Source organism: Cucurbita pepo, chromosome 13 (assembly GCF_057944985.1).
Source record: "Cucurbita pepo subsp. pepo isolate OVF chromosome 13, ASM5794498v1, whole genome shotgun sequence".
Lineage (NCBI taxonomy): Eukaryota > Viridiplantae > Streptophyta > Magnoliopsida > Cucurbitales > Cucurbitaceae > Cucurbita > Cucurbita pepo.
Genome location: NC_141810.1, coordinates 14,858,757 through 14,884,888, shown reverse-complemented (window position 1 = coordinate 14,884,888; position 26,132 = coordinate 14,858,757). Strand labels below are relative to the sequence as shown.

Here is a 26,132-nt window from a genome sequence, read left to right as displayed (position 1 = left end):
AAATAAATGTGATTTTATAGAAATTCAAATTTTAATATCAAACATATTCTTAAACACGTAAAAAGAAAAATATGTTTATTTATATAAGATGAGTGTTAAGAAGTTAGTGGAATTATACTCGAAAGGATTTTCGATGTTCATTCCCCAAATTCTACTCGTTAAAGACATGTCCATACAGGGTCACGAACTCGCAAGTTAAATTAACATATTTACTTAAAATGAAATATTTATTTACTTAAAATGAAATAAATATTTCAACGCTAATAATTTTAATAAATATAACAAAAAGTGAAAATGGAATTACTTACTTAATTTCAATATAAATATCTCAACTCCTTTCTTTTTACCTCTATTTTTATCTAAAGTACGTTACACAGTTAATATTTTCTTTTTCTTTTATGTATGGAGTGAATAAAATAAAATATAATAAGGTAAGAGTATTTATCAATTATGAAATTTTTTTAAAACGATAACTAATACCGTAGCTATTGAAAATAAAGTAATATATATTTTTTAAAGACATTTATTACATATGGTAACCTGATTGGAGTGAGTTATTAAGAAAATATAAGTCTCATCACTTATCGTAATAATTTATTTTTAGATTATTTGAATTTTTATCGCAAGTAATCTATGTATGTTTTTATTAACTTACCATAATAGAATTCAAAGTAAATTTACAATCGTCACTGCTGACGCTTTTAAGCATTAAAATTTTAATATATATATATATATATAACATTTTAACGTTAAAAATAATATCAAATATGTCAAACTTTTGCCAATCCATAATACTCTGAATCTTGTCACAAAACTTAAATACACAGAAAACAGTAATAGATATTTCTTAAAACATTATTATAAAAAATTCACTAATAATTATATAAAATATAAATTAAGAAAATTTCATTTTTTTTTTCATTTATTAATATATGAACTATTATAATTGAATTAATAATGTACCAAAGTACGTAAAAATGCTTAAGCTGATTTGATACTTAAATTTTAAACCCTAAACCTAAACTTAAAAAAAAAAAAAAAAAATCGTTTGTAAAATTATATTAATAAAACAAATTAATACAAATTTTGGGAATACGAATATTTAAATTTAATCGAAATAAAAATACGGTTAGTTTCAAATAATTTAGTTTTTAAAATATTATTAGAATTAATGAAATCTCTTACAGACAGGTAGGTAAAGTAATTAGAGATATAATACATTTGTAATAAAATTAAATTTTGGAAATTAAATTATTATATAAATTAAAAAAATAAAGAAGTTGAAATATTAATAGTGTTTCTAAGTTAATATCGAAGTTAAAAAAGGGAATTATTTAAAAGCATGAAAATGATAATTTAAGAAAGTTATCTAAGGTGGAAGTCAGCTATATAAACAGGTCATTGCGGGGTCTTTCACACGTAACCACCACAACTTCTCCGACTGCTCCGTTGTGGGAATTTTCCCGGCGGTGGTTCTGTTTGGATTCCGAGAAAATAAAAAATGGGGGAGAAAAATGGAAATTTGGAGAGAAGTAATAGTAAGAAGAAGGGGAGTGGGGGTATAAAGGGGATTTTCATACACGCCGACCCCGTCGACATACTGCTGATGACATTGGGGTTCATCGGAGCTTTGGGCGACGGCTTCACCAGCCCTGTGGTTCTGTTCGTCTCTAGCCGCCTTATGAACAGCATCGGCAATACCTCTAAAATGTCCGCTTCCAGCCACAACATGCATGTTTTTCTTCACAGCATCGAGAAAGTACTCTTCTTTCAATTCATTTCTCACAAAACTCTGTTACTTTTTTAATTTATTTTGATCAAATTGTTCTTTGATTGGCGACAGAATGCACTGGCTATGCTGTACATTGCTTGTGGGGCTTTTGTGGTTAGCTTTCTCGGTGGGTTTGGAATTCTTTGAATTCTTTGAATTGTTTCAACTCAGTGGCTCTAAATATACTTACGTTTTTACTCTGTTTTACTTTTTTCAGAAGGGTATTGCTGGACGAGAACCGGCGAGCGACAGACGGCGAGGATGAGAGCGAGATATCTTAAAGCAGTTCTCCGGCAAGATGTTGGGTATTTCGATATGCATGTCACCGGCACCTCCGAAGTTATCGCCTCTGTTTCCAGTGATACCTTAGTGATTCAAGACGTTTTGAGCGAAAAGGTTAAACCTTTCTTTTTCCTTTTTCATAATTTAGTCAAAATTTTATATTATTTGACATGGGTTGTCGGGAATCTATCCAGATCCCAAACTTTTTGATGAACATGGCCACATTTCTTGGAAGCTACATTGTCGGGTTTATACTGTTATGGCAGCAGGCGTTGGTGGGATTACCTTTCGCGCTCTTGTTATTGATCCCCGGTCTTCTTTACGGCAAAACCATGATGGGTTTCGCGAGAGAAAGCATGGAAGGGTATAAAAAGGCCGGAATGGTAGCAGAGCAGGCGGTTTCTTCGATTAGAACTGTGTATGCCTACGCTGGAGAAGATAAGATTAAATCGGATTACTCGTCGGCGTTGGAAACTTCGGTGAAGTTGGGTCTAAAACAGGGACTTTCTAAAGGTTTGGCCATCGGAAGTAATGGAGTTTCGTTTGCAATTTGGGCATTCATGGCTTGGTATGGAAGTCGAATGGTTATGTACCATGGTGCTCAAGGTGGGACTGTATTTGCCATTGGAGCCTCCATTGCCATCGGCGGATTGTAAGAACTCAACCCTTCTCCTAATTGTCTCTCTCTCGTCAATTTGTTGTTAACAACTAATATTTGCTTGGGAAATTATCGAAATGACAGGGCAGTTGGTACTAGTTTTTCCAACGTTCGATACTTTTCCGAGGCAATTGCGGCGGGGGAGCGAATCATGGAGATCATAAACAGAGTCCCCAAAATCGACTCCGACGACATGGAAGGTCAAATCCTCGAAAATGTCTCCGGCGAGGTCCAATTCAACAACGTCCAATTCGCGTACCCGTCTCGCCCGGAGACCATAATTCTGAAGGATCTGACCATCACAATTCCCGCCGGTCGCACCGTTGCCCTCGTCGGTGGCAGCGGCTCCGGCAAGTCCACCGTCATCTCTCTGCTGCAGAGATTTTACGACCCATTGGGAGGGAGCATTCTGATGGACGGAGTGGGGATTGAGAGGCTGCAATTGAAATGGCTGAGGTCCCAAATGGGTCTGGTTAGTCAAGAGCCTGCCCTTTTTGCCACTTCCATTAAAGAGAATATTCTTTTTGGAAAGGAGGATGCCACCATGGATGAGATCATCGAGGCTGCTAAAGCTTCTAACGCTCATAATTTTATTTCTCTGTTTCCGGAAGGATATGACACACAGGTAAATTATGGGCTTTTAACATAATCATGTCAATAGAAATTTTAGATGTCGAACAAAGAAGTATTCCTTTATTTAAGGACTCCAGAGAAGTAGGATAAAAGTGTTGGAACGTCAAATCATTTGCTATTTTAATAATAATTTGAAGTTGAAAAACAGGTGGGGGAAAGAGGAGTGCAAATGTCAGGAGGACAAAAGCAGAGGATCGCCATAGCTCGAGCCATAATCAAGCGTCCACGAATCCTGCTCTTGGACGAAGCCACCAGCGCCTTGGACTCGGAATCAGAGCGTGTCGTCCAAGAGGCACTCGACAAAGCCGCCATCGGCCGCACCACCATCATCATTGCCCATCGACTCACCACCGTCCGCAACGCCGACCTCATCGCCGTTATCCAAAACGGCGAAGTCATGGAAACAGGGTCTCACAATGACCTCATCCAAAACCAAACCGGCCATTACGCCTCCCTCGTCCACCTTCAACAAACCGCCGCGCAGCAAGAATCCCCCAACGAACCCTCCGCATCTTCCGTACCCCACCTGGCCAGAATCAGAAGCAACAGCAGCCGCCGCCTCTCCTTCCTCAGCGCCTCCAGCTCTGTAAACTCGGTCGGCTCAACCACCGTTATCGAGAATAAACAAAAACTCCCAAAGCCATCGTTTAGGAGACTTCTGGCTTTGAACCTGCCGGAATGGAAGCAAGCTCTAATGGGATGCATTTCGGCGATGCTGTTCGGCGCTGTGCAGCCTGTGCACGCGTTCTTGATGGGGTCGATGGTTTCTATGTATTTTTTAACAAGTCACGAGGAGATTAAAGCCAAGACGAGGACTTATGCGCTTGGGTTTGTTGGGTTGGCTATGTTCACTTTCCTCGTCAACCTTTGCGAACATTACAACTTCGCTTACATGGGAGAATATCTCACCAAGAGAATTCGAGAGATGATGCTCTCCAAGATCCTTACTTTTGAAGTTGGCTGGTTCGATCAGGACGAGAATTCTAGTGGTGCAATTTGCTCCCGACTTGCTCAAGATGCCAACATGGTAAAAATCCGATACTCTACTAATCAATAGTAATTCAACTTAGTACGAGAGCAACCGTTGATTCGCATAATTGGCTATCGTGCGCTCGATTATGACTAAACGCCTATAAATTATAATATGGGCAAGAAGCGACGCATGGACCCATCGTTTGATTGTCAACCAGCAGTAGGGACTTTTTGGCCTTCAAAGGCACGTGTTGTTGGCTAAGCCCTTGTGAAGGATGAGTCTCAAGGGCCGCCTTGTAACATAATTCCCACTGAGCGATGGGTAGAATCCTTCGCGACGACTTAGTTCCCAAATTTGTTGGAAAGGGGAACGAAACATTCCTTGTAAGGATGTGGAAACCTATCCCTAGTAAATGATGTTTAAAACCTTTAGGGGAAAGCACGAAGAAAGTCCAAAGAGAACACTATCTACTAATAGTGGGCTTGAACTATTATAAATGGTATCAAAGCCACACACCATGGTGTGTGCTAGCGAGAACCCTAGGCGCAGTGGGATTGATTGTGAGTTCTCACATTGGTTGGAGACAGAAACCAAGCATTCCTTGTAAGGACGTGGAAACCTCTCTAGTGTACACGTTTTAAAACTTTGAGGGGAAACACACGAGGGAAAGGGAAGCACGCAATAGAAAGTTCAAAGTAGGGTGGCCTTGGGCCATTACAAAACCCATTTATTTGGAATGAATTTGTATTGATGTATGACCAGGAGCTTCTTTTTGGGCAGGTTCGATCCCTAGTGGGCGATAGAATGGCTCTAATTATGCAAACCATTTCAGCAGTAGTCGTAGCATTCACATTGGGGTTTGTACTTTCATGGAAGCTGGCGTTTGTAATAATCGCAGCCCAACCAGTATTAATTAGCTGCTTGTACACAAGACAAGTACTCCTACGGAAGATGTCCAAAGAGGCCATCAAATCCCAAGAACAGTGCAGCAAGCTCGCCGCTGAGGCTGTATCCAACCTCCGAACCGTCACGGCCTTCTCTTCACAAGACCACATCCTTAAAATGCTCGAGAAGGCGCAAGAAGTCCCAACCCAACAAGGCATTAAGAAATCATGGTATGCCGGAATTGGACTCGGCTGCTCCCAAGGCCTCACCATTTGTGTATGGGCTTTGAACTATTGGTACGGAAGCAAGTTAATATCCAAAGGCGAAACCACTGCTAAAGGTCTCTTCCAAACCTTCCTGGTTTTGGTCAGCACCGGCCGTGTCATCGCCGACGCTGGCAGCATGACGTCAGATCTTGCCAAAGGGTCCGGCGTCGTCAGTTCGGTTTTCGACGTTTTGGACCGGTTAACCAAAATCGAACCGGACAACCCAGATGGATACAAACCGGATAAATTAACCGGCCGAATCGAATTCAAGAGAGTGGATTTTGCTTACCCTGCTCGACCGGAGACGATGATATTCCGTGGGTTTTCAATCAAAATCGAGGCAGGTAAATCCACGGCGTTGGTTGGGCAAAGTGGGTCGGGAAAATCCACAATAATCGGGCTGGTGGAGCGATTCTACGACCCGATTAAAGGAACGATCCAACTCGACGGTCGAGATTTAAAATCGTATCATCTCCGAACGCTAAGAAAACGCATCGCATTAGTGAGCCAAGAGCCGACGCTGTTCGCCGGAACAATAAGGGACAACATCGTGTACGGATATTCAGAAACGGCGGACGAATCGGAGATAATCGAAGCAGCGAAGGCAGCGAACGCACACGATTTCATCTCGGGATTGAAGGATGGGTACGAGACGTTGTGCGGAGACAGGGGATTGCAGCTGTCGGGAGGGCAAAAACAGAGGATAGCAATAGCGAGAGCGATACTGAAGAATCCGACGGTGCTGCTGCTGGATGAGGCGACAAGTGCGCTTGATGGGCAGTCGGAGAAATTGGTGCAGGAGGCGCTGGAGAGAGTGATGGTGGGGAGGACGAGCGTGGTGGTGGCGCACAGGCTGAGCACCATACAGAATTGCGACATGATTGCGGTTTTGGATAAAGGGAAGGTAGTGGAGACTGGGAATCACTCGTCGTTGATGGGTATTGGGGAAAAGGGAGCTTATTATGCTTTGGTTAATTTGCAGAGTACATCCCATTAGCGTGTGTGTATGTAAGTTTCAATCAAATTGGTGGCACTGGAGAATAACTTGTCACTCTAGTTTAACCAGTCTTATAACTCTTATACCCCTCTTATATATATATATTTTATTATTATTATTATTATTATTAGATGAATAAATTAATAAAAATATCCCCATCTTATCTAAAAAAAAGAGTAGACATGAATTATTACAAATTTTGAAAATGGAAAAAAAAATATCAAATAAATCATATTTAAATTTTAAGCCAAGTGAATGAAGAATAATCATTGATAAAAAAAAATAAAAATAAAAAGTAAACTCAAATTAGATTTGACTCAGAGAAGTACTCTAAAGATGAGAATAAAATATAATACATGAGACGATCTACACGTCATTGTGGGAATAAAATAAAGCTTAATGAAGGTAAATATATAGATATGTGCAGGTTAAATGGAGAGATCGAGAAATAAAAAGAAAAAGTAATAAATTGATACAAGATAATTACATATAATAATAATAAAAAAAAAGTAAATAAAGATAAATACTATATTTGTCTTAATAAAGAGTGAAATAGGATACATATTGAATATTAAATATGGGTTAAAAGGTAATGTGTGCAACTTTAATCTCCGTATGTAGCACGAATACCATTAATATGATGGTGATGCAGGTGGGTCTTTGTGAATCCAAAGTTGATAATAGGCCACATGACGGCACCTTGAACGTCGGTGTGGCCAAGCCCAAGGGCATGTCCAATCTCATGCAAAGCCACAGACTCCAAGTCATTCTGTAGTATACGAACACCCCAATCCCACTCCTGATCCGCGTCGAAGTGGATTCTCCCATCAATTGGCCCAAAACAATGCGCCAACATTCCCCCGTATCCATCCAAGGGATGCACATCTCCATGCTCCCCTCTCTCAAACCTTAATTGCATGTCAGCCGTTTGGACCCTCGCAGACTGCGAGAACGTGAAATTGGTGCTGGCCTCCCAAGTCGCAAAAGCTCGCATCACTTGAGCCCCAAACTTGTCAGGTGCCTGGCCGTCAAATATGTGTTAAAATTTGTGCAACTCTCGGCTAGTTTGAATTAGTTAGATATTGGTTCATATTTTTAAAATATATTAATGATAGATGTGAATTAGTCAAGATTTTGGTACTTCATATTTTAAAAATATATTAATTATAGATGTGAATTAATCAAGATATTTGAAATCTAGTGAAATTTATTTTATTTATAGGTGCGTCAGAATTTAGTGAAACTTATTGTATCAGTTAGAATATATTGAGATATTTAGGGAGTTGTTAGTATAGATTTGATTGAGAGTATATTTTATTTATTTACAAGATTGAGTTAGTAATATATATTTTTTTTTCTATCTTTAGGTATTAGTTGATAGTTTGTATGCTATTTAAACGTGGTAAACATGAAGATCATACTTTCAATCCTAATTCTATTTCTCATTCTTGACATATTGCTAATTTGAATTAGTCAAAATATTTTAATATTTAGATAATATATTAGTTATAGAATATATATATACCCATAAATAAGTTAATATTTTTCATTTGATTATTAGTAGTATATTTTATTTTATTCTCATAGTTAGTTAATATTTTACTTATGTGTAGATATTAGTCGGTAGTTTGTATCCTATTTAAACGTTGTGAATATATTAGTTTGTATCCTATTTAAACGTTGTGAATATATTGAACCTGATCTCAATTCTATTTTATCATTCTTTTAACTTTGTATTGTTTTCTTCGGTAATAATATTTTCAGATCTATTCACACTTTTGAGTGAGAGATATTGTGTCACAATAAAGGCGAAGTAGCGGCAACAGCCATGGAATTAGAAGGATTGATTTGTGAAGAAGGGTTCGAGTTTGAGCCAGTTGTCTTATATTTGGCATGCATAATTAAGTTGACGGTTTTTTTTTTTTCTTCCTGATTTTAGGAATAAATATGTTAAAATGATTATAACTTTTTAACTTCTAAAATAATTAGAATCTGTTACAACCTCGGTATAAACTACAATCATTTGGTAAATTAATATTAAATTGTTATAGGTTAATTAAATATTTAAAATAAACCTCATTTCTATAATGGATATTAAATTTGGAAGTTTTTAGGAGATAATTAATTTAATTTTAAAAAAAGTCATGTTTTAAAATAAATTTAGAGAGAATTTAAGGAGTTGAGAAAAGGAATAAAGAAAAAAAGAAATAGCAATAAAGAGAAAGAAATGAAAAGGAAAATAAAATGAAAAAATAAAAAATAAATAATAAAAAATAAAAAAATTAGAAAAGAAACAAACGTAAGAAAATACCAAACATCACCCTAACTACAAAATTCAAACTCAATTAATATCCAGAGGTAGAGATTTCTACAAGTGTATGGAGAACATTACTGTTCTTATCTCCTATTTCAATTTACATCTCTGCTACATTTTCAATTTATTTTTTTAGAAATTCAAATAGCCAGTAATAATTTTTTTATATATAGTAATTTGTTAATAAATAATTCTTTTTTTTAAATAATTTTTATTAAAAAAAAATAACATCCTATTAAATCTAATAATATTCAACAAAAACTCAAATTTTAATACTTAAAAAAATATGTTTATTTATATAAATATATTTATATTTAAAATGGGGTGGGGGTTTAGGTGCGTTGTGCAATTATATTGGAGAATGTCCCAATAAATGAGTCTCTATGGTTATGTACCATAGCAATCTATTTTGTATTAATTTACTTGGTATTCTATTATTTCAAATATATATATATAAATTTTGTCGTGATTAAGACATGTCCATACAGGGTCACGAACTCGCAGGTTAAATAAACATATTTACTTAAAATGAAATAAATATTTCTAAGTCTAATAATTTTAATAAAAATTTATATTCTTTTAAAAGTGGTAGTGATGACTTAACAATTATCCAAGTTTTACACGATAATTAATATCTTAATTATTGAGCTATATTCAAATATAATTCAATAATAATTAGATAAGTTGGAAATCATAATATGTATATTTTTAAAATGGTAAGTTTAGTGGAGTGAATTATTAAGAAAACAAAATGTTTTATTTTATGCACTAGAATAAGTGCCCATCGATTATCGTAATAACTTATTTTTGGATTATTTGAATTTTTATTGTAAGCTTACCATAATAGAATTCGAACTAATCCTTTTCTAAAACAAAAATAAATTTATAATCGTCATTGCTTACGCTTTTAAGCATTATTTTTTTAAATAAATAAATAAATACATATAAAGCAATATTTTAACGCTAAAAATAGTAACATAAAATCTGAACTTTTTGCCAATCCATAATACTTTGAATCTAAATACATAGAAAAAAATAATAATATTTCTCATAAACATTATTGTAAAAAATTAACTAATAATTACATGAACTATAAATTAAGAAAATTTCATTTACCCTAAACTTAAGAAAAAATGGTTTGTAAAATTATATTAATAACATAAATTAATACAAATTTTGGGAGTAAATGAAATCTCTAAAACTAGAGGGGTAGATAAATTAATTAGAGATATAATACGTTTGTAATAAAATTAAATTTTGGAAATTAAATTAAACAATTTTAAATTGAAGTAAGAAAATTAAAGAAGTTGAAATATTAAGTTATTTAAGAGCATGGAAATGAAAATTTAAGAAAGTTACATCAGGTGGAAGTCAGCTATATAAACAGGTCCTTGCGGGGTCGAACACACGTAACCACCACAACTTCTCCGACTGCTCCGTTGTGGGAATTTTCCCGGCGATGGTTCTGTTTGGATTCCGAGAAAATAAAAAAATGGGGGAGAAAAGTGGAATTTTGGAGAGAAGCAATAGTAAGAAGAAGAGGAGTGGGGGTATAAAGGGGATTTTCATGCACGCCGACGCCGTCGACATATTGCTCATGACTTTGGGGTTCATCGGAGCTTTGGGCGACGGCTTCACCAGACCTGTGGTTTTGCTCGTCAATAGCCGCCTCATGAACAGCATCGGCAATACCTCTAAAATTTCCGCTTCCAGCCCCGAGATGCAAGTTTTTATTCACAGCATCGAGAGAGTACTCTTCTTTCAATTCATTTCTTACAGAACTCTGTTACTTTTTAAATTTATTTTGATGAAATTGTTCTTTGATTGACGACAGAAAGCAGTGATTCTGTTGTGCATTGCTTGTGCGACTTTTGTGGTTTGCTTTCTCGGTGGGTTTGGAACTGTTTGAATTCTTTCAATTGTTTCAACTCAGAGGCTCTAAATGTACTTACGTTTTTGCTCTGTTTTACTTTTTTCAGAAGGGTATTGCTGGACGAGAACCGGCGAGCGACAGACGGCGAGGATGAGAGCGAGATATCTTAAAGCAGTTCTCCGGCAAGATGTTGGGTATTTCGATATGCATGTCACTGGCACCACCGAAGTTATCACCTCTGTTTCCAGTGATACCTTAGTGATTCAAGACGTTTTGAGCGAAAAGGTTAAAGCTTTCTTTTTCTTTTTTTTATAATTTAGTCAAAATTTTATATTATTTGACATGGGTTCTCGGGAATCTATCAGATACCGAACTTTTTGATGAACATGGCAAATTTTCTTGGAAACTACATTGTCGGGTTTATACTGTTATGGCAGCAGACGTTAGTGGGATTACCTTTCGCGCTCTTGTTATTGGTCCCCGGTCTTCTTTACGGCAGAACCTCGATGGGTTTCGCGAGAGAAATCATGGAGGGGTATAAGAAGGCCGGAACGGTAGCAGAGCAGGCGGTTTCTTCGATTAGAACTGTGTATGCCTACGCTGGAGAAGATAAGATTAAATCGGATTATTCGTCGGCGTTGGAAACTTCGGTGAAGTTGGGCCTAAAACAGGGACTTTCTAAAGGTTTGGCCATCGGAAGTAATGGAGTTTCGTTTGCAATTTGGGCATTCATGGCTTGGTATGGAAGTCGAATGGTTATGTACCATGGTGCTCAAGGTGGGACTATTTTTGCCATTGGAGCTGCCATTGCCGTCGGCGGATTGTAAGAACTCAACCCATCTCCTAATTGTCTATTTCTCTTCAATTTGTTGTTAAAAACTAATGTTTGCTTGGGAAATTAACGAAATGACAGATCAGTTGGTAAAAGTTTTTCCAACATTCAATACTTTTCCGAGGCAATTGAGGCGGGGGAGCGAATCATGGAGATCATAGACAGAGTCCCTAAAATCGACTCCGACGACATGGAAGGTCAAATCCTCGAAAATGTCTCCGGCGAGGTCCAATTCAGCAACGTCCAATTCGCGTACCCGTCTCGCCCGGAGACCATGATTCTGAAGGATCTGACCATCACAATTCCCGCCGGTCGCACCGTTGCCCTTGTCGGTAGCAGCGGCTCCGGCAAGTCAACCGTCATCTCTCTGCTGCAGAGATTTTACGACCCATTGGGAGGGAGCATTCTGATGGACGGAGTGGGGATTGAGAGGCTGCAATTGAAATGGCTGAGGTCCCAAATGGGTCTGGTTAGTCAAGAGCCTGCCCTTTTTGCCACTTCCATTAAAGAGAATATTCTTTTTGGAAAGGAGGATGCCACCATGGATGAGATCATCGAGGCTGCTAAAGCTTCTAACGCTCATAATTTTATTTCTCTGTTCCCTGATGGATATGATACCCAGGTAAATTAAGTACCTTTTAAATTCAATCCTTTAGATGTCTAACAAAAGAAAAAAAAAAAATTGGGAAAGTAATTCAAATGTCGAACAAATTGCTTACTTTGTTCGAGGATTATAGAAAAGGAATCTAGCCTGGATTATAGAAAAGGAATCTAGCCTTGAAAGGCTATTACAGAATTTCCCTAGACTGTTGTAGATTGTTAAGGAGGAAGTATGTCAAAAGTGTACAAATGTCAAATTGTTTGCTATTATAGTAATAATTTGAAGTTGAAATACAGGTGGGGGAAAGAGGAGTACAAATGTCGGGAGGCCAAAAGCAGAGGATCGCCATAGCTCGAGCCATAATCAAGCATCCACGAATCCTGCTCTTGGACGAAGCCACCAGCGCCTTGGACTCGGAATCAGAGCGTGTCGTCCAAGAGGCACTCGACAAAGCCGCCATAGGCCGCACCACCATCGTCATTGCCCACCGACTCTCCACCATCCGCAACGCCGACCTCATCGCCGTTATCCAAAACGGCAGAGTCATGGAAACAGGGTCTCACAGTGACCTCATCCAAAACCAAACCGGCATTTACGCCTCCCTCGTCCACCTTCAACAAACCGCCGCGCAGCAACAATCCCCCAACGAACCCTCCATACCCCACCTGGCCAGAATCAGAAGCAACGGCAGCCGCCGCCTGTCCTTCCTTAGCCCCTCCAGCTCTACAAACTCGGTCGGGTCAACCCCAGTTCACGAAACCACCGTTATCGAGAAAAAACAAAATCTCCCAAAGCCATCGTTCAGGAGACTTCTGGCTTTGAACTTGCCGGAATGGAAGCAAGCTGTAATGGGGTGCATTTCCGCGATGCTGTTCGGCGCTGTGCAGCCTGTGCACTCGTTCTTGATGGGGTCGATGATTTCCGTGTATTTTTTAACAAGTCACGAGGAGATTAAAGCCAAGACGAGGACTTATGCGCTTGGGTTTTTTGGGTTGTCTATATTCACTTTCCTCGTCAACGTTTGCGAACATTACAACTTCGCTTACATGGGAGAATATCTCACCAAGAGAATTCGAGAGATGATGCTCTCCAAGATCCTTACTTTTGAAGTTGGCTGGTTCGATCAGGACGAGAATTCTAGTGGCGCAATTTGCACCCGACTCTCTCAAGATGCCAACCTGGTAAAACCCTGTTACTCTACTCATCAATAGTAATTCAACCTAGTACGGGTGGAACCCTTAGATTCACATAATTGGCTACTAGATTATGACTGAACGTCTAAGTTAGAATTCGGGTTAAGAAACGATGCATGGGCCCATCGCTCGATTGCCAACCAGCAATAGGGGCTTTTTGGTCCCCAAAGGCATGTGTTGTTGGCTAAGTCCTTGTGACGGATGAATCTCATGGGCTGCCTTGTAACGTAATTCCCACTAAGCAATGGGTAGAATCCTTTGTCGACAACTTAGTTCTCGCGTTGGTTGGAAAGGAGGAACAGACCATTTCTGGTAAGGATGTGGAAACCTCTCCTTAGTAAACGCGTTTTAAACCTTTAGGGGAAGCCCACAAGGTAAAGCCCAAATAGGATAATATCAAATGGTGTGCCAACCAGAACACTAGGCGCCCAAATGAGATGGATTGTGAGTTCCACACTGGTTAGAGAGGGGAACCAAGCATTCCTTTTAAAACCTTCTAAAAAAACACGAGAGAGAAAATTGAAAGAGAATAATATTGAGTAGGGATAGTTTTGGGCGGTTACAAAAACCCATTTATTTAATGAATTTGTTTTGAAGTATGACCAGGAGCTCTTTTTTGGGCAGGTTCGATCCCTAGTGGGCGATAGAATTGGTCTAATTATGCAAACCATTTCAGCAGTAGTGATAGCATTCACATTGGGGTTTATACTTTCATGGAAGCTGGCGTTTGTAATAATCTCTGTCCAACCAATGACAATTACCAGCTTGTACACAAGACAAGTACTCCTACGGAGGATGTCCAAAAACGCCACCAAATCCCAAGAACAGTGCAGTAAGCTCGCCGCTGAGGCTGTCTCCAACCTCCGAACCGTCACGGCTTTCTCTTCACAAGACCACATCCTTAAAATGCTCGAGAAGGCGCAAGAAGTCCCAACCCAACAAGGCATTAAGAAATCATGGTATGCCGGAATTGGACTCGGCTGCTGCCAATGCATCACCACTTGCTCATTGGCTTTGAACTTTTGGTACGGAAGCAAGTTAATATCCAAAGGCGAAACCACTGCTAAAGGTCTCTTCCAAACCTTCCTCATTTTGGTCAGCACCGGCCGTGTCATCGCCGACGCTGGCAGCATGACGTCAGATCTTGCCAAAGGGTCCGGCGTCGTCAGTTCGGTTTTCGACGTTTTGGACCGGATGACCAAAATCGAACCGGACAACCCAGATGGATACAAACCGGATAAATTAACCGGCCGAATCGAATTCATGAATGTGGATTTCTTTTACCCTTCTCGACCGGAGGCGATGATATTCCGTGGGTTTTCAATCAAAATCGAGGCAGGTAAATCCACGGCGTTGGTTGGGCAAAGTGGGTCGGGAAAATCCACCATAATCGGGCTGGTGGAGCGATTCTACGACCCGATTAAAGGAACGATCCAACTCGACGGTCGAGATTTAAAATCGTATCATCTCCGAACGCTAAGAAAACGCATCGCATTAGTGAGCCAAGAGCCGACGCTGTTCGCCGGAACAATAAGGGACAACATCGTGTACGGATATTCAGAAACGGCGGACGAATCGGAGATAATCGAAGCAGCGAAGGCAGCGAACGCACACGATTTCATCTCGGGATTGAAGGATGGGTACGAGACGTTGTGCGGAGACAGGGGATTGCAGCTGTCGGGAGGGCAAAAACAGAGGATAGCAATAGCGAGAGCGATACTGAAGAATCCGACGGTGCTGCTGCTGGATGAGGCGACAAGTGCGCTTGATGGGCAGTCGGAGAAATTGGTGCAGGAGGCGCTGGAGAGAGTGATGGTGGGGAGGACGAGCGTGGTGGTGGCGCACAGGCTGAGCACCATACAGAATTGCGACATGATTGCGGTTTTGGATAAAGGGAAGGTAGTGGAGACTGGGAATCACTCGTCGCTGATGGGGATCGGGGAAAAGGGAGCTTATTATGCTTTGGTTAATTTGCAGAGTACATCCCATTAGTGTGTGTGTGTATGAATTTCAATCAAATTGGTGGCACTGGAGCATAATTGGTAGCTCTAGTTTAACCAGTCTTATAACTCTTATACCCCTCTATCTTTTTTTTTTTTTTTAATTATTAGATGGATAAATTAATAATAATCTCTCTATTTTATCACAAAAAGAATAAAATAGGCTCCTAGGAGACATGTCGTGGTAGTTTATAACTCTAATTCGTATGTCGTGTTAGTTTCATGGGCTCCTAGGAGACATGTTAGGTCTATACTGAGTGACTAGTCCTCTAACCACGAATCCCTAGACTTTATCATAAATGTGGGTCATGGAAGCACACAAGTATCATTTAGCATCATCATAGATAATTCATGCACAGTAAACATACATGCTCAGCGGGACGATAACATCCATCAAGCTCCCGAAGCGCAGAGTTCACAAGTTCCCGTCTTCCTTCCAACATGAATTAAACATATACATATAAAGCGGAAGCTTAAAACATAATTGCAACACTCAAATAATTCTCAAAATACTTCACATAATACATCTATACTCTTAGCAAACAAGTTATCTACATTCAATCATGGAAAGCTACCACCTAAGGTATTTAAAGTAGCATGCATGCATAACTATACGACTCCTACGAGTATTTCTTCTTAAAGTTCTGTGTGGTGACTTACATGATTGACGCGTGTTCTTTGTTTAGCGTTTCTACACCAATAGCGTGTCCACAAATACTGATTTTCCCCATTTAAGTCCTATTTCATATAAAAATAGGGTTAGAGTTAGAACCGGGAGAAAAATCGGGAAGACAGAAACAGCACCTCACGCGACTGCACGCGCATGAGGGAGGGATGATGCACGCTGAGGTATTGCCACGTGGCGCCCGCTGAACGGTCAACCGAGGTCGAGGTCGATCGTTCGAAATTGGAAGGACGCGCTGGAAATTCGAATTCTTTTATGCTGACGCGTGGCAATGATAAGTCGGGTCGGTGGTTCGAGTTGTGTGCGGGTCATCGGGTCGCGGGCCGCCGACCTCATCCAATGGATGCTTGACATGTGGCCCTTCTTCTCCGGCGATGCGCAGCTCTCTTCTCCGCCTGACACGTGTCCGGGTCGTTGTCTTCCTCTGTGATTTCTAGAATACGATTACTTTTTTCATTTTCTTTGCATTTCTATATTTCTTTCTACGTAAATCGGATTAATACGATTACTTCACGATATGTATATCCATCCATGAGTAGGTTTTTTTTTTTTTTTTTTTTTTTTGTAATTTATTTGTAACCATAGAGATAATTATCTTAATCCAAAGATGGCAAGAAACATAAATACCTACCTCCAGACAAATGTCGAAACTCCTATTTCCAATCCCAATCAACTACAACCTCCTTCGTAGGACGTGAGCAAAATCCTCTCTAGATTAACATTCTCAAATTTCAAATTCTAACTCTTACCATATCTCACACATTTGAAGGAAATCCTAGAATCTAGATCCAAGAACTTTACTTTTGAATTTTTCCTCGTTTCTTGACGGTTTTGTATGATTTAAGAGTCAAGAATGTTCTCCTCTAAGTTTCTATACTGCCTCATCTCCAAATTTGGTCTGTAACTATTATTACTAAGCATGTTTATCTACTGCCTCATCTCCAAATTTGGTATGTAAGACTCTCAACAAAATCTTAAAAATTCGACCTAAAAAAAATTAGATTTTAAATTTTCGAGTCTTACATTTGTGGCGGTGAAGATGACGAACCGAGGCCAAATTAGGTGCTGGGTGCAATGAAATTGAAAATCATTGCCATGAAATTGGAAGGATTGGTTTGTGAAGAAGAGTTGTTCGTTTTAAATTTGGCATGCATAATTAAGTTGACGGATGTTAAATATTAAATAATATGGCATAAAAAATTTAATACTAAATATTAAATAATTAAAATAAGATGAAACATACCCATTGGTCGATATTAAATTTAATTCTCATGGGATTTAATAGACAATATTATGTTTTTATCGAGATAAATAATTACTCATAATAATAATTTAGAGAGAATTTTAGCACTATATTTCAGTAAATCATTTAATTATACGTACGTGTATATATACAAATACCATTCATATCACCGTCACTCGTAATTGTTATATATATTAATAAAAAAGTAGAATTTCGAACAGCCGTCTATTTTATAATTATTTATTCTCTAACCACTCTTAAAATTGATTAAGATAATTTTTAAAAATATATATTAATATTGAATTGCAAAATTTTGAAAATAAATAAATAAATAAAATAGATATTTTATAAAATATTATTTTACTTTTATTAAAAACAAAAATTATACCTAATTAAATTACTACCCAACCAAATCTATTCAATGCTCTTAATTTTAACCAAAAATCAAACGTAAGAAAAAATAAAAAACACCACCCTAAGCACAAAATTCAAACTCAATTAATAAAAAGAATCGGAAACGATCACCAATCTTCTCTGTTCTTATCTCCTATTTTAATTTACACACTAATAAAATTATGGTATTCTATTATTTTAATATTATAATTGTTTTTTTATCCGGGTCAAAGATTCCTTTGAAAATCTTTCCACGTTATTCTCCCAGACATGTCCACGTAGGATCACCAAATCCCAAGTTAAGTCAACATAGAAATAAATATTTCTAAGTTTAATAATTTTAAAAATGTAAATTAAAAAAAAAAAAAAAATCATTTGCTTAATTCCAATATAAACCTCTCAATTTTTTTTTTTTTTTAACCTCTAAAATATAATAATGTAGGAGTATTAACAATAATTAACAATTAACGTAACTAATACTATAACTATTGAGCTATATTCAAATATAATCCAATAATAATTAGATAAATTTGAAACTCTAAAATTAAAAATAAAATAATATATATTTTTTAAAAACATATATTATACATGGTATCCACTGTTAAAGAAAACAAAATACTTTATTTTATGCTTTAATGAATCATCGATTATCGTAATAATTTATTGTTGGATTATTTGAATATTTACAGTAAGTAATCTTCATACTGTACACATTTTTATTTACTTACCATAATAGAATTCACCCTCTTTATTAACTTACCATAATAGAATTCAAATGGTTAAAATTGTAATCCTTTTCTGAAACAAAAAATACGATTTTAAGCATTAAATTTTTAATAAATAAATAAATAAATACATGTAAACCAATATTTTAACACTAAAAATAGTATCAAATCTGAACTTTTTGCCCATCCATAATACTTTGAATCTTGTTACAAAACATAACTACATAAATAATGATAATATTTCACATAAACATTATTATAAAAAATTCACTAATAATTACATAAACTATAAGATTTTTTTTCATTTATTAATATACGAACTATTATGTTTTATGCTTAAGCTGATTTTGATACTTAAAATTTTAAACCCTAAACGTAAACCTAAAAAAAAAATTCATTTGTAAAATTTTATTAATAATCTAAATAAAGGAATTTAATGAAATCTCTTAGCATAAGGAGGTAGATAAATTAATTAGAGATATAATACATTTGTAATAAAATAAAATTTTGGAGATTAAATTATTATATAAATTAAACTATTTTAAATTAAAGAAGTTGAAATATTAAGTTATTTAAAAGCATGAAAATGAAAATTTATTAAGTTAGTTCAGGTGGAAGTCAGCTATATAAACAGGTCCTTGCGGGGTAGAACACACGTAACCACTACTACTTCCAAAGTTTTTAATTCTGTTTGGATTCCGAGAAAATAAAAAATGGGGGAGAAAAATGGAAATTTGGAGAGAAGCAATAGTAAGAAGAAGAGGAGTGGGGGTATAAAGGGGATTTTCATGCACGCCGACGCCGTCGACATATTGCTCATGACTTTGGGGTTCATCGGAGCTTTGGGCGACGGCTTCACCAGACCTGTGGTTTTGCTAGTCGGTAGCCGCCTCATGAACAGCATCGGCAATACCTCTAAAATTTCCGCTTCCAGCCACAACATGCATCTTTTTCTTCACACCATCTACAGAGTACCCTTCTTTCAATTCATTTCTCACAAAACTCTGTTACTTTTTTAATTTATTTTGATCAAATTGTTCTTTGATTGGCGACAGAATGCAGCGATTCTCTTGTACGTTGCTTGTGGGGCTTTTGTGGTTAGCTTTCTCGGTGGGTTTGGAGTTCTTTGAATTCTTTGAATTGTTTCAACTCAGAGGCTCTCTGAATATACTTACGTTTTTGCTCTGTTTCACTTTTTTCAGAAGGGTATTGCTGGACGAGAACCGGCGAGCGACAGACGGCGAGGATGAGAGCGAGATATCTTAAAGCAGTTCTCCGGCAAGATGTTGGGTATTTCGATATGCATGTCACCGGCACCTCCGAAGTTATCGCCTCTGTTTCCAGTGATACCTTAGTGATTCAAGACGTTTTGAGCGAAAAGGTTAAACCTTTCTTTTTACTTTTTTATAATTTAGTTAAAATTTTATCTTATTTGACATGGGTTGTCGGGAATCTATCCAGATCCCGAACTTTTTGATGAACATGGCCACATTTCTTGGAAGCTACATTGTCGGGTTTATAATGTTATGGCAGCAGGCGTTGGTGGGATTACCTTTCGTGCTCTTGTTATTGATCCCTGGTCTTCTTTACGGCAAAACCTTGATGGGTTTCGCGAGAGAAAGCATGGAAGGGTATAAAAAGGCCGGAATGGTAGCAGAGCAGGCGGTTTCTTCGATTAGAACTGTGTATGCCTACGCTGGAGAAGATAAGATTAAATCGGATTATTCGTCGGCGTTGGAAACTTCGGTGAAGTTGGGCCTAAAACAGGGACTTTCTAAAGGTTTGGCTATCGGAAGTAATGGGGTTTCGTTTGCAATTTGGGCATTCATGGCTTGGTATGGAAGTCGAATGGTTATGTACCATGGCGCTCAAGGTGGGACTGTTTATGCCGTTGGAGTTACCATTGCCGTCGGCGGATTGTAAGAACTCAACCCTAAATTTCTCTCTCTCTCTCGTCAATTTGTTGTTACAAACTAATATTTGCATGGGAAATTAACGAAATGACAGGGCAGTTGGTACGAGTTTTTCCAACGTTCAATACTTTTCCGAGGCAATTGCGGCGGGGGAGCGAATCATGGAGATCATAAACAGAGTCCCTAAAATCGACTCCGCCGACATGGAAGGTCAAATCCTCGAAAATGTCTCCGGCGAGGTCCAATTCAACAACGTCCAATTCGCGTACCCGTCTCGCCCGGAGACCATAATTCTGAAGGATCTGACCATCACAATTCCCGCCGGTCGCACCGTTGCCCTCGTCGGTGGCAGCGGCTCCGGCAAGTCCACCGTCATCTCTCTGCTGCAGAGATTTTACGACCCATTGGGAGGGAGCATTCTGATGGACGGAGTGGGGATTGAGAAGCTGCAATTGAAATGGCTGAGGTCCCAAATGGGTCTGGTTAGTCAAGAGCCTGCTCTTTTTGCCACTTCCATTAAAGAGAATATTCTGTTTGGAAAGGAGGATGCCACCATGGATGAGATCGTGGAGGCTGCCAAAGCTTCTAATGCTCATAATTTTATTTCTCTGTTTCCGGAAGGATATGATACCCAGGTAAATTAATATTAGTAGTAGTCTCCTTTTAACTTAATCATAACTTAATCATGGATTTTAAGGAAGTTTTATAGTGTATTTTGTTTGGGAATTCAGTTGCTTACAAATGTCAAATTGTTTGCTATTATAGTGTAATAATTTGAAGTTGAAATACAGGTGGGGGAAAGAGGAGTACAAATGTCGGGAGGCCAAAAGCAGAGGATCGCCATAGCTCGAGCCATAATCAAGCATCCACGAATCCTGCTCTTGGACGAAGCCACCAGCGCCTTGGACTCGGAATCAGAGCGTGTCGTCCAAGAGGCACTCGACAAAGCCGCCATAGGCCGCACCACCATCGTCATTGCCCACCGACTCTCCACCATCCGCAACGCCGACCTCATCGCCGTTATCCAAAACGGCAGAGTCATGGAAACAGGGTCTCACAGTGACCTCATCCAAAACCAAACCGGCATTTACGCCTCCCTCGTCCACCTTCAACAAACCGCGGCGCAGAACCAATCCCCCAACGAACCTTCCGCATCTTCCATACCGCACCTCGACAAAACCAGAAGCTTTGGCAGCCGCCGCCTCTCCTTCCTTAGCCCCTCCAGCTCTGTAAACTCGGTCGGGTCAAACCCAGTTCACGAAACTACCGTTATCGAGAATAAACAAAAACTCCCAAAGCCATCGTTTAGGAGACTTCTGGCTTTGAATCTGCCGGAATGGAAGCAAGCTATAATGGGGTGCATTTCAGCGATGCTGTTCGGCGCTGTGCAGCCTGTGTACGCGTTCTTGATGGGATCGGTGGTTTCCGTGTATTTTTTAACAAGTCACGAGGAGATTAAAGCCAAGACGAGGACTTATGCGCTTGGGTTTGTTGGGTTGGCTATGTTCACTTTCCTCGTCAACGTTTGTGAACATTACAACTTCGCTTACATGGGAGAATATCTCACCAAAAGAATTCGAGAGATGATGTTCTCCAAGATCCTTACTTTTGAAGTTGGCTGGTTCGATCAGGACGAGAATTCTAGCGGGGCAATTTGCTCCCGACTCTCTCAAGATGCCAACATGGTAAAAACCTGTTTCACCCTATTCACGATAGTGTTGCAATAGTAATTCAGCTTAGTATAAGAGGAACCGTTGATTCGCATGATTGTCTACCGTGCGCTGGATTATGACCGAACGCCTTTAAGTTAGAATTCAGGCTAGAAGCGATGCATGGGCCCATCGCTTGATTGCCAACCAGTTATAGGGGCTTTTTGGCCTCGAAATGCACGTGTTGTTGGCTAAGCCCCACTAAGCGATGGGTAGAATCCTTCGCTGATGATTTAGTTCCCACATTCGTTAGAAAGGGGGAACGAAACATTTCTTGTAAAGATGTGGAAATCTCTCCCTAGTAAAAGTATGTTAAAAACTTTAGGGGAAGCACATAAAGGAAAGTCCGAAGAGGACAATTTCTACTCGGTTGTGAGCTTGAGCTATTATAAATGGTATCAAAGCCAAACACAAAGTCGTGTGCCAGCAAGGACAATGGGCTCCCATGGGCTCCCAAGTGAGATGGATTTTGAGTTCTTACATTGGTTAGAGAGGGAAACCAAACTTTCTTTTCTTTCAAACCTCTCCCTAGTATATGCATGCATTTTAAAACCTTGAGCGGAAGCATAGAGGGAAAGTCCAAATCGGGTAGGGTTGGCCTTGGGCCGGCTACAAAACCCATTTATTTGGAATGAATTTGTATTGAAGTATGACCAGGAGCTCCTTTTTGGGCAGGTTCGATCCCTAGTGGGCGATAGAATGGCTCTAATTATGCAAACCATTTCAGCAGTAGTCGTAGCATTCACATTGGGGCTTATAATTTCATGGAGGCTGGCGCTTGTAGTAATCGCAGCCCAACCAGCAGTAATTAGCTGCTACTACACAAGACAAGTACTCCTACGGAAGATGTCCAAAAACGCCACCAAATCCCAAGAACAGTGCAGTAAGCTCGCCGCTGAGGCTGTCTCCAACCTCCGAACCGTCACGGCCTTCTCTTCACAAGACCGCATCCTTAAAATGCTCGAGAAGGAGCAAGAAGGCCCAACCCAACAAGGCATTAAGCAATCATGGTATGCCGGAATTGGACTCGGCTGCTCCCAAAGCCTCACCATTTGTACATGGGCTTTGAACTTTTGGTACGGCAGCAAGTTAATATCCCAAGGCCTAACCACTGCTAAAGGTGTCTTCCAAACCTTCATGGTTTTGGTCAGCATCGGCCGTGTCATCGCCGACGCTGGCAGCATGACGTCAGATCTAGCCAAAGGGTTCGGCGTCGTCAGTTCGGTTTTCGACGTTTTGGACCGGATGACCAAAATCGAACCGGACAACCCAGAAGGATACAAACCGGATAAATTAACCGGCCGAATCGAATTCACGAAAGTGGATTTCTCTTACCCTGCTCGACCGGAGGCGATGATATTCCGCGGGTTTTCAATCAAAATCGAGGCAGGTAAATCCACGGCGTTGGTTGGGCAAAGTGGGTCGGGAAAATCCACCATAATCGGGCTAGTGGAGCGATTCTACGACCCGATTAAAGGAACGATCCAACTCGACGGTCGAGATTTAAAATCGTATCATCTCCGAACGCTAAGAAAACGCATCGCATTAGTGAGCCAAGAGCCGACGCTGTTCGCCGGAACAATAAGGGACAACATCGTGTACGGATATTCAGAAACGGCGGACGAATCGGAGATAATCGAAGCGGCGAAGGCAGCGAACGCACACGATTTCATCTCGGGATTGAAGGATGGGTACGAGACGTTGTGTGGAGACAGGGGATTGCAGCTGTCGGGAGGGCAAAAACAGAGGATAGCAATAGCGAGAGCGATACTGAAGAATCCGACGGTGCTGCTGCTGGATGAGGCGACAAGTGCGCTTGATGGGCAGTCGGAGAAATTGGTGCAGGAGGCGCTGGAGAGAGTGATGGTGGGGAGGACGAGCGTGGTGGTGGCGCACAGGCTGAGCACCATACAGAATTGCGACATGATTGCGGTTTTGGATAAAGGGAAGGTAGTGGAGACTGGGAATCACTCGTCGTTGATGGGTATTGGGGAAAAGGGAGCTTATTATGCTTTGGTTAATTTGCAGAGTACATCCCACTAGTGTGTGTGTATGTATGAGTTTCAATCAAATTGGTGGCACTGTAGAATAGCTGGTAGCTCTAGTTTAACCACAGTCTTTAAGTCTTATCTTTAATCTGTAATTTGGTAAATTAATAAAAATATCTCTATTTTTATCTCAACGGTCAAACAAGTTGAAAATTATGTTAATCAAATTGGGTAAAGTCAGAAGATTTGAAGCTTTCTTTGAGAAACTTCAACGAAATGTAATACTAAAATCTAAGAACCCATTGCTTCTATAGTACGCCTAAGAATTTTGGGCCCTTTTTTTACTCATCCATTTTCTGGGAATACTTTGAATCAACCCAATTTTAGTATAAAAAGGCCATAGATCTTTGGGAACCTTCATCGGATTAAGTGAGAGCAATGGCATGTGAAGGACTGTCGTTTATCTTCACCTTCTCTGTTGTTCTTCTAGTTTCCCTCTTCCCTTTAAGATCATCTTCTCATGGATTGGTGTTTATGAACAACCTTGATGGATGCAAGAAAGGGGATAAAGTGGAAGGAATTGGCCAAATGAAGAAATACCTTCAACGTTTTGGCTACTTGGAAGATCATGATCATGATCATGTTCATGTTCATTCTAAATCTAATGATGATGAGTTTGATGAGCTCTTGGAGTCAGCCATTAAAACTTACCAAATCAACTACAATCTCAAGGCCACCGGAGCTCTCGACGCCACGACATTGGCTCAAATGTCGAAACCTCGATGCGGGGTTGCGGATATCATCGATGGCAAGAGTGGGATGAAATCAGGCAATAATATGGTGAATCAACATAGAAAAAGTGGTCATTTCCATGAAGTTTCTCATTTTACTTTCTTCAAAGGAAACCTTAAATGGCCTAATTCCAAGTCTCACCTCACTTATGGTAAATTTAGTTTTCATATAAAGTTGAGTTATATTTTACATCATCTTCTATACTAATATCATGATTTATTTAGGATTCCTCCCTGGAACTCCGTCGGGGGCGATAGATCCGGTGGGTCGAGCTTTTACGACATGGGCTGCGAACACTCACTTCAGCTTCTCCCGAGCATCTAGCTACAAAACTGCTGACATCAAAATAAGCTTTGAAAGGGGTGACCATGGAGATGGCTCTCCCTTTGACAATGTTGGAGGAGTGTTAGCCCATGCTTTTGCCCCTACAGATGGGCGGTTACATTTTGACGCGGTCGAGCGTTGGACCGATGGGGCGGTTCCTAATTCCTACGATGTCGAGACGGTGGCGTTGCATGAGATCGGACACCTTCTCGGCCTTCATCATAGCTCGGTCGAAGGGGCTATTATGTGGCCAACCATCATGAGAGGAGCTACCAAGGGTTTGCATGCCGATGATATTGCAGGCATCAAGGCTTTATACATTGCTACTTCTTGAGTACCAAGGCTTTTAATTTTCACTTCAAACTATTGTTAGTTATTAATCATTATTTTTAATTCATGTTTAATGTAATAATATTACTTTATGGTAACTAATTAATATAACAATATAATAAATTAATTCAATACACGTATTATATGAAACATACAATTTTAAATTAATTATAAGTATTTAAAAGAATATTAATACTAACAAATTAGGAAGAATGAGCTGGCTGAGTAGACAGTTGCGTCAGAAAATGAATTATTATTTATTTAATATTAAAACGGTTAGGTTTGACCAAGTCCACAATGACTGCTTTGAAATTTATTAGTTTCAACAGAAAGGCCTAACAAATAATTTCAGTTTATACAGTTTTTTTAACGGTTCAAACAAGTTGTACTTGGAGTCTCAAATATTGTTTTTTCAAGTCATAAGAAAATATCGACGTCCAAAATTTACCAAATTTTTATCATTTATAATTTAATTTTAAAAAATACCTCTAAACTTTCGAACTTAAATAAATAAATATATATAATTTTTAAAATTTTCCTTACATTTAACAATTATTCTTGATATTTTAAATGTAATGTTAACCTTCTTTATCTATATAAAAAAAAGTTTAAAAAAATTTATTACGATCAATAGACAAAAACCCACTTCAAAAATTATCTCTAAACTTTTTAACGTTACTTTTGAAAGTTTATGAGTAATTTTGAAACATGTTAACGTAGGCAAGTGTATTTTTTTATTTTTTAAAAAAGTT

General features: G+C 38.9%; 5 protein-coding genes across 5 annotated transcripts; 4 read left to right on the top strand and 1 right to left on the bottom strand.

Moving 5' to 3' along the window:
• The first annotated feature begins 1,434 nt into the window (after positions 1-1,434).
• Positions 1,435-6,555, top strand: LOC111808303 (ABC transporter B family member 15-like). The gene is made up of 7 exons (XM_087129587.1): positions 1,435-1,759; positions 1,844-1,898; positions 1,989-2,167; positions 2,248-2,705; positions 2,796-3,336; positions 3,493-4,371; positions 5,098-6,555. Exons 1-7 carry the CDS (start codon positions 1,502-1,504, stop codon positions 6,463-6,465), a joined length of 3,738 nt encoding a protein of 1,245 aa, XP_086985713.1. The 5' UTR covers positions 1,435-1,501; the 3' UTR covers positions 6,466-6,555.
• Positions 6,556-7,069: 514 nt separating this feature from the next.
• LOC111809325 (metalloendoproteinase 1-like) lies at positions 7,070-7,459 on the bottom strand. Its single transcript, XM_023695766.2, has one exon. The coding sequence runs from the start codon at positions 7,457-7,459 to the stop codon at positions 7,070-7,072; it is 390 nt and encodes a 129-aa protein (XP_023551534.2).
• Positions 7,460-10,063: 2,604 nt separating this feature from the next.
• On the top strand, positions 10,064-15,388 carry LOC111809324 (ABC transporter B family member 15-like). The gene is made up of 7 exons (XM_087129548.1): positions 10,064-10,529; positions 10,614-10,668; positions 10,759-10,937; positions 11,018-11,475; positions 11,566-12,106; positions 12,382-13,266; positions 13,903-15,388. The coding sequence occupies exons 1-7, from the start codon at positions 10,239-10,241 to the stop codon at positions 15,268-15,270; spliced, it is 3,777 nt and encodes a 1,258-aa protein (XP_086985674.1). The 5' UTR covers positions 10,064-10,238; the 3' UTR covers positions 15,271-15,388.
• A 3,611-nt stretch (positions 15,389-18,999) lies between these two features.
• Positions 19,000-24,128, top strand: LOC111808302 (ABC transporter B family member 15-like). Its single transcript, XM_023694205.2, has 7 exons — positions 19,000-19,295; positions 19,380-19,434; positions 19,527-19,705; positions 19,786-20,243; positions 20,332-20,872; positions 21,029-21,922; positions 22,622-24,128. The coding sequence occupies exons 1-7, from the start codon at positions 19,038-19,040 to the stop codon at positions 23,987-23,989; spliced, it is 3,753 nt and encodes a 1,250-aa protein (XP_023549973.2). The 5' UTR covers positions 19,000-19,037; the 3' UTR covers positions 23,990-24,128.
• A 241-nt stretch (positions 24,129-24,369) lies between these two features.
• Positions 24,370-25,401, top strand: LOC111809322 (metalloendoproteinase 2-MMP-like). The gene is made up of 2 exons (XM_023695763.2): positions 24,370-24,877; positions 24,951-25,401. The coding sequence occupies exons 1-2, from the start codon at positions 24,373-24,375 to the stop codon at positions 25,382-25,384; spliced, it is 939 nt and encodes a 312-aa protein (XP_023551531.2). The 5' UTR covers positions 24,370-24,372; the 3' UTR covers positions 25,385-25,401.
• The last annotated feature ends 731 nt before the right edge of the window (positions 25,402-26,132 follow it).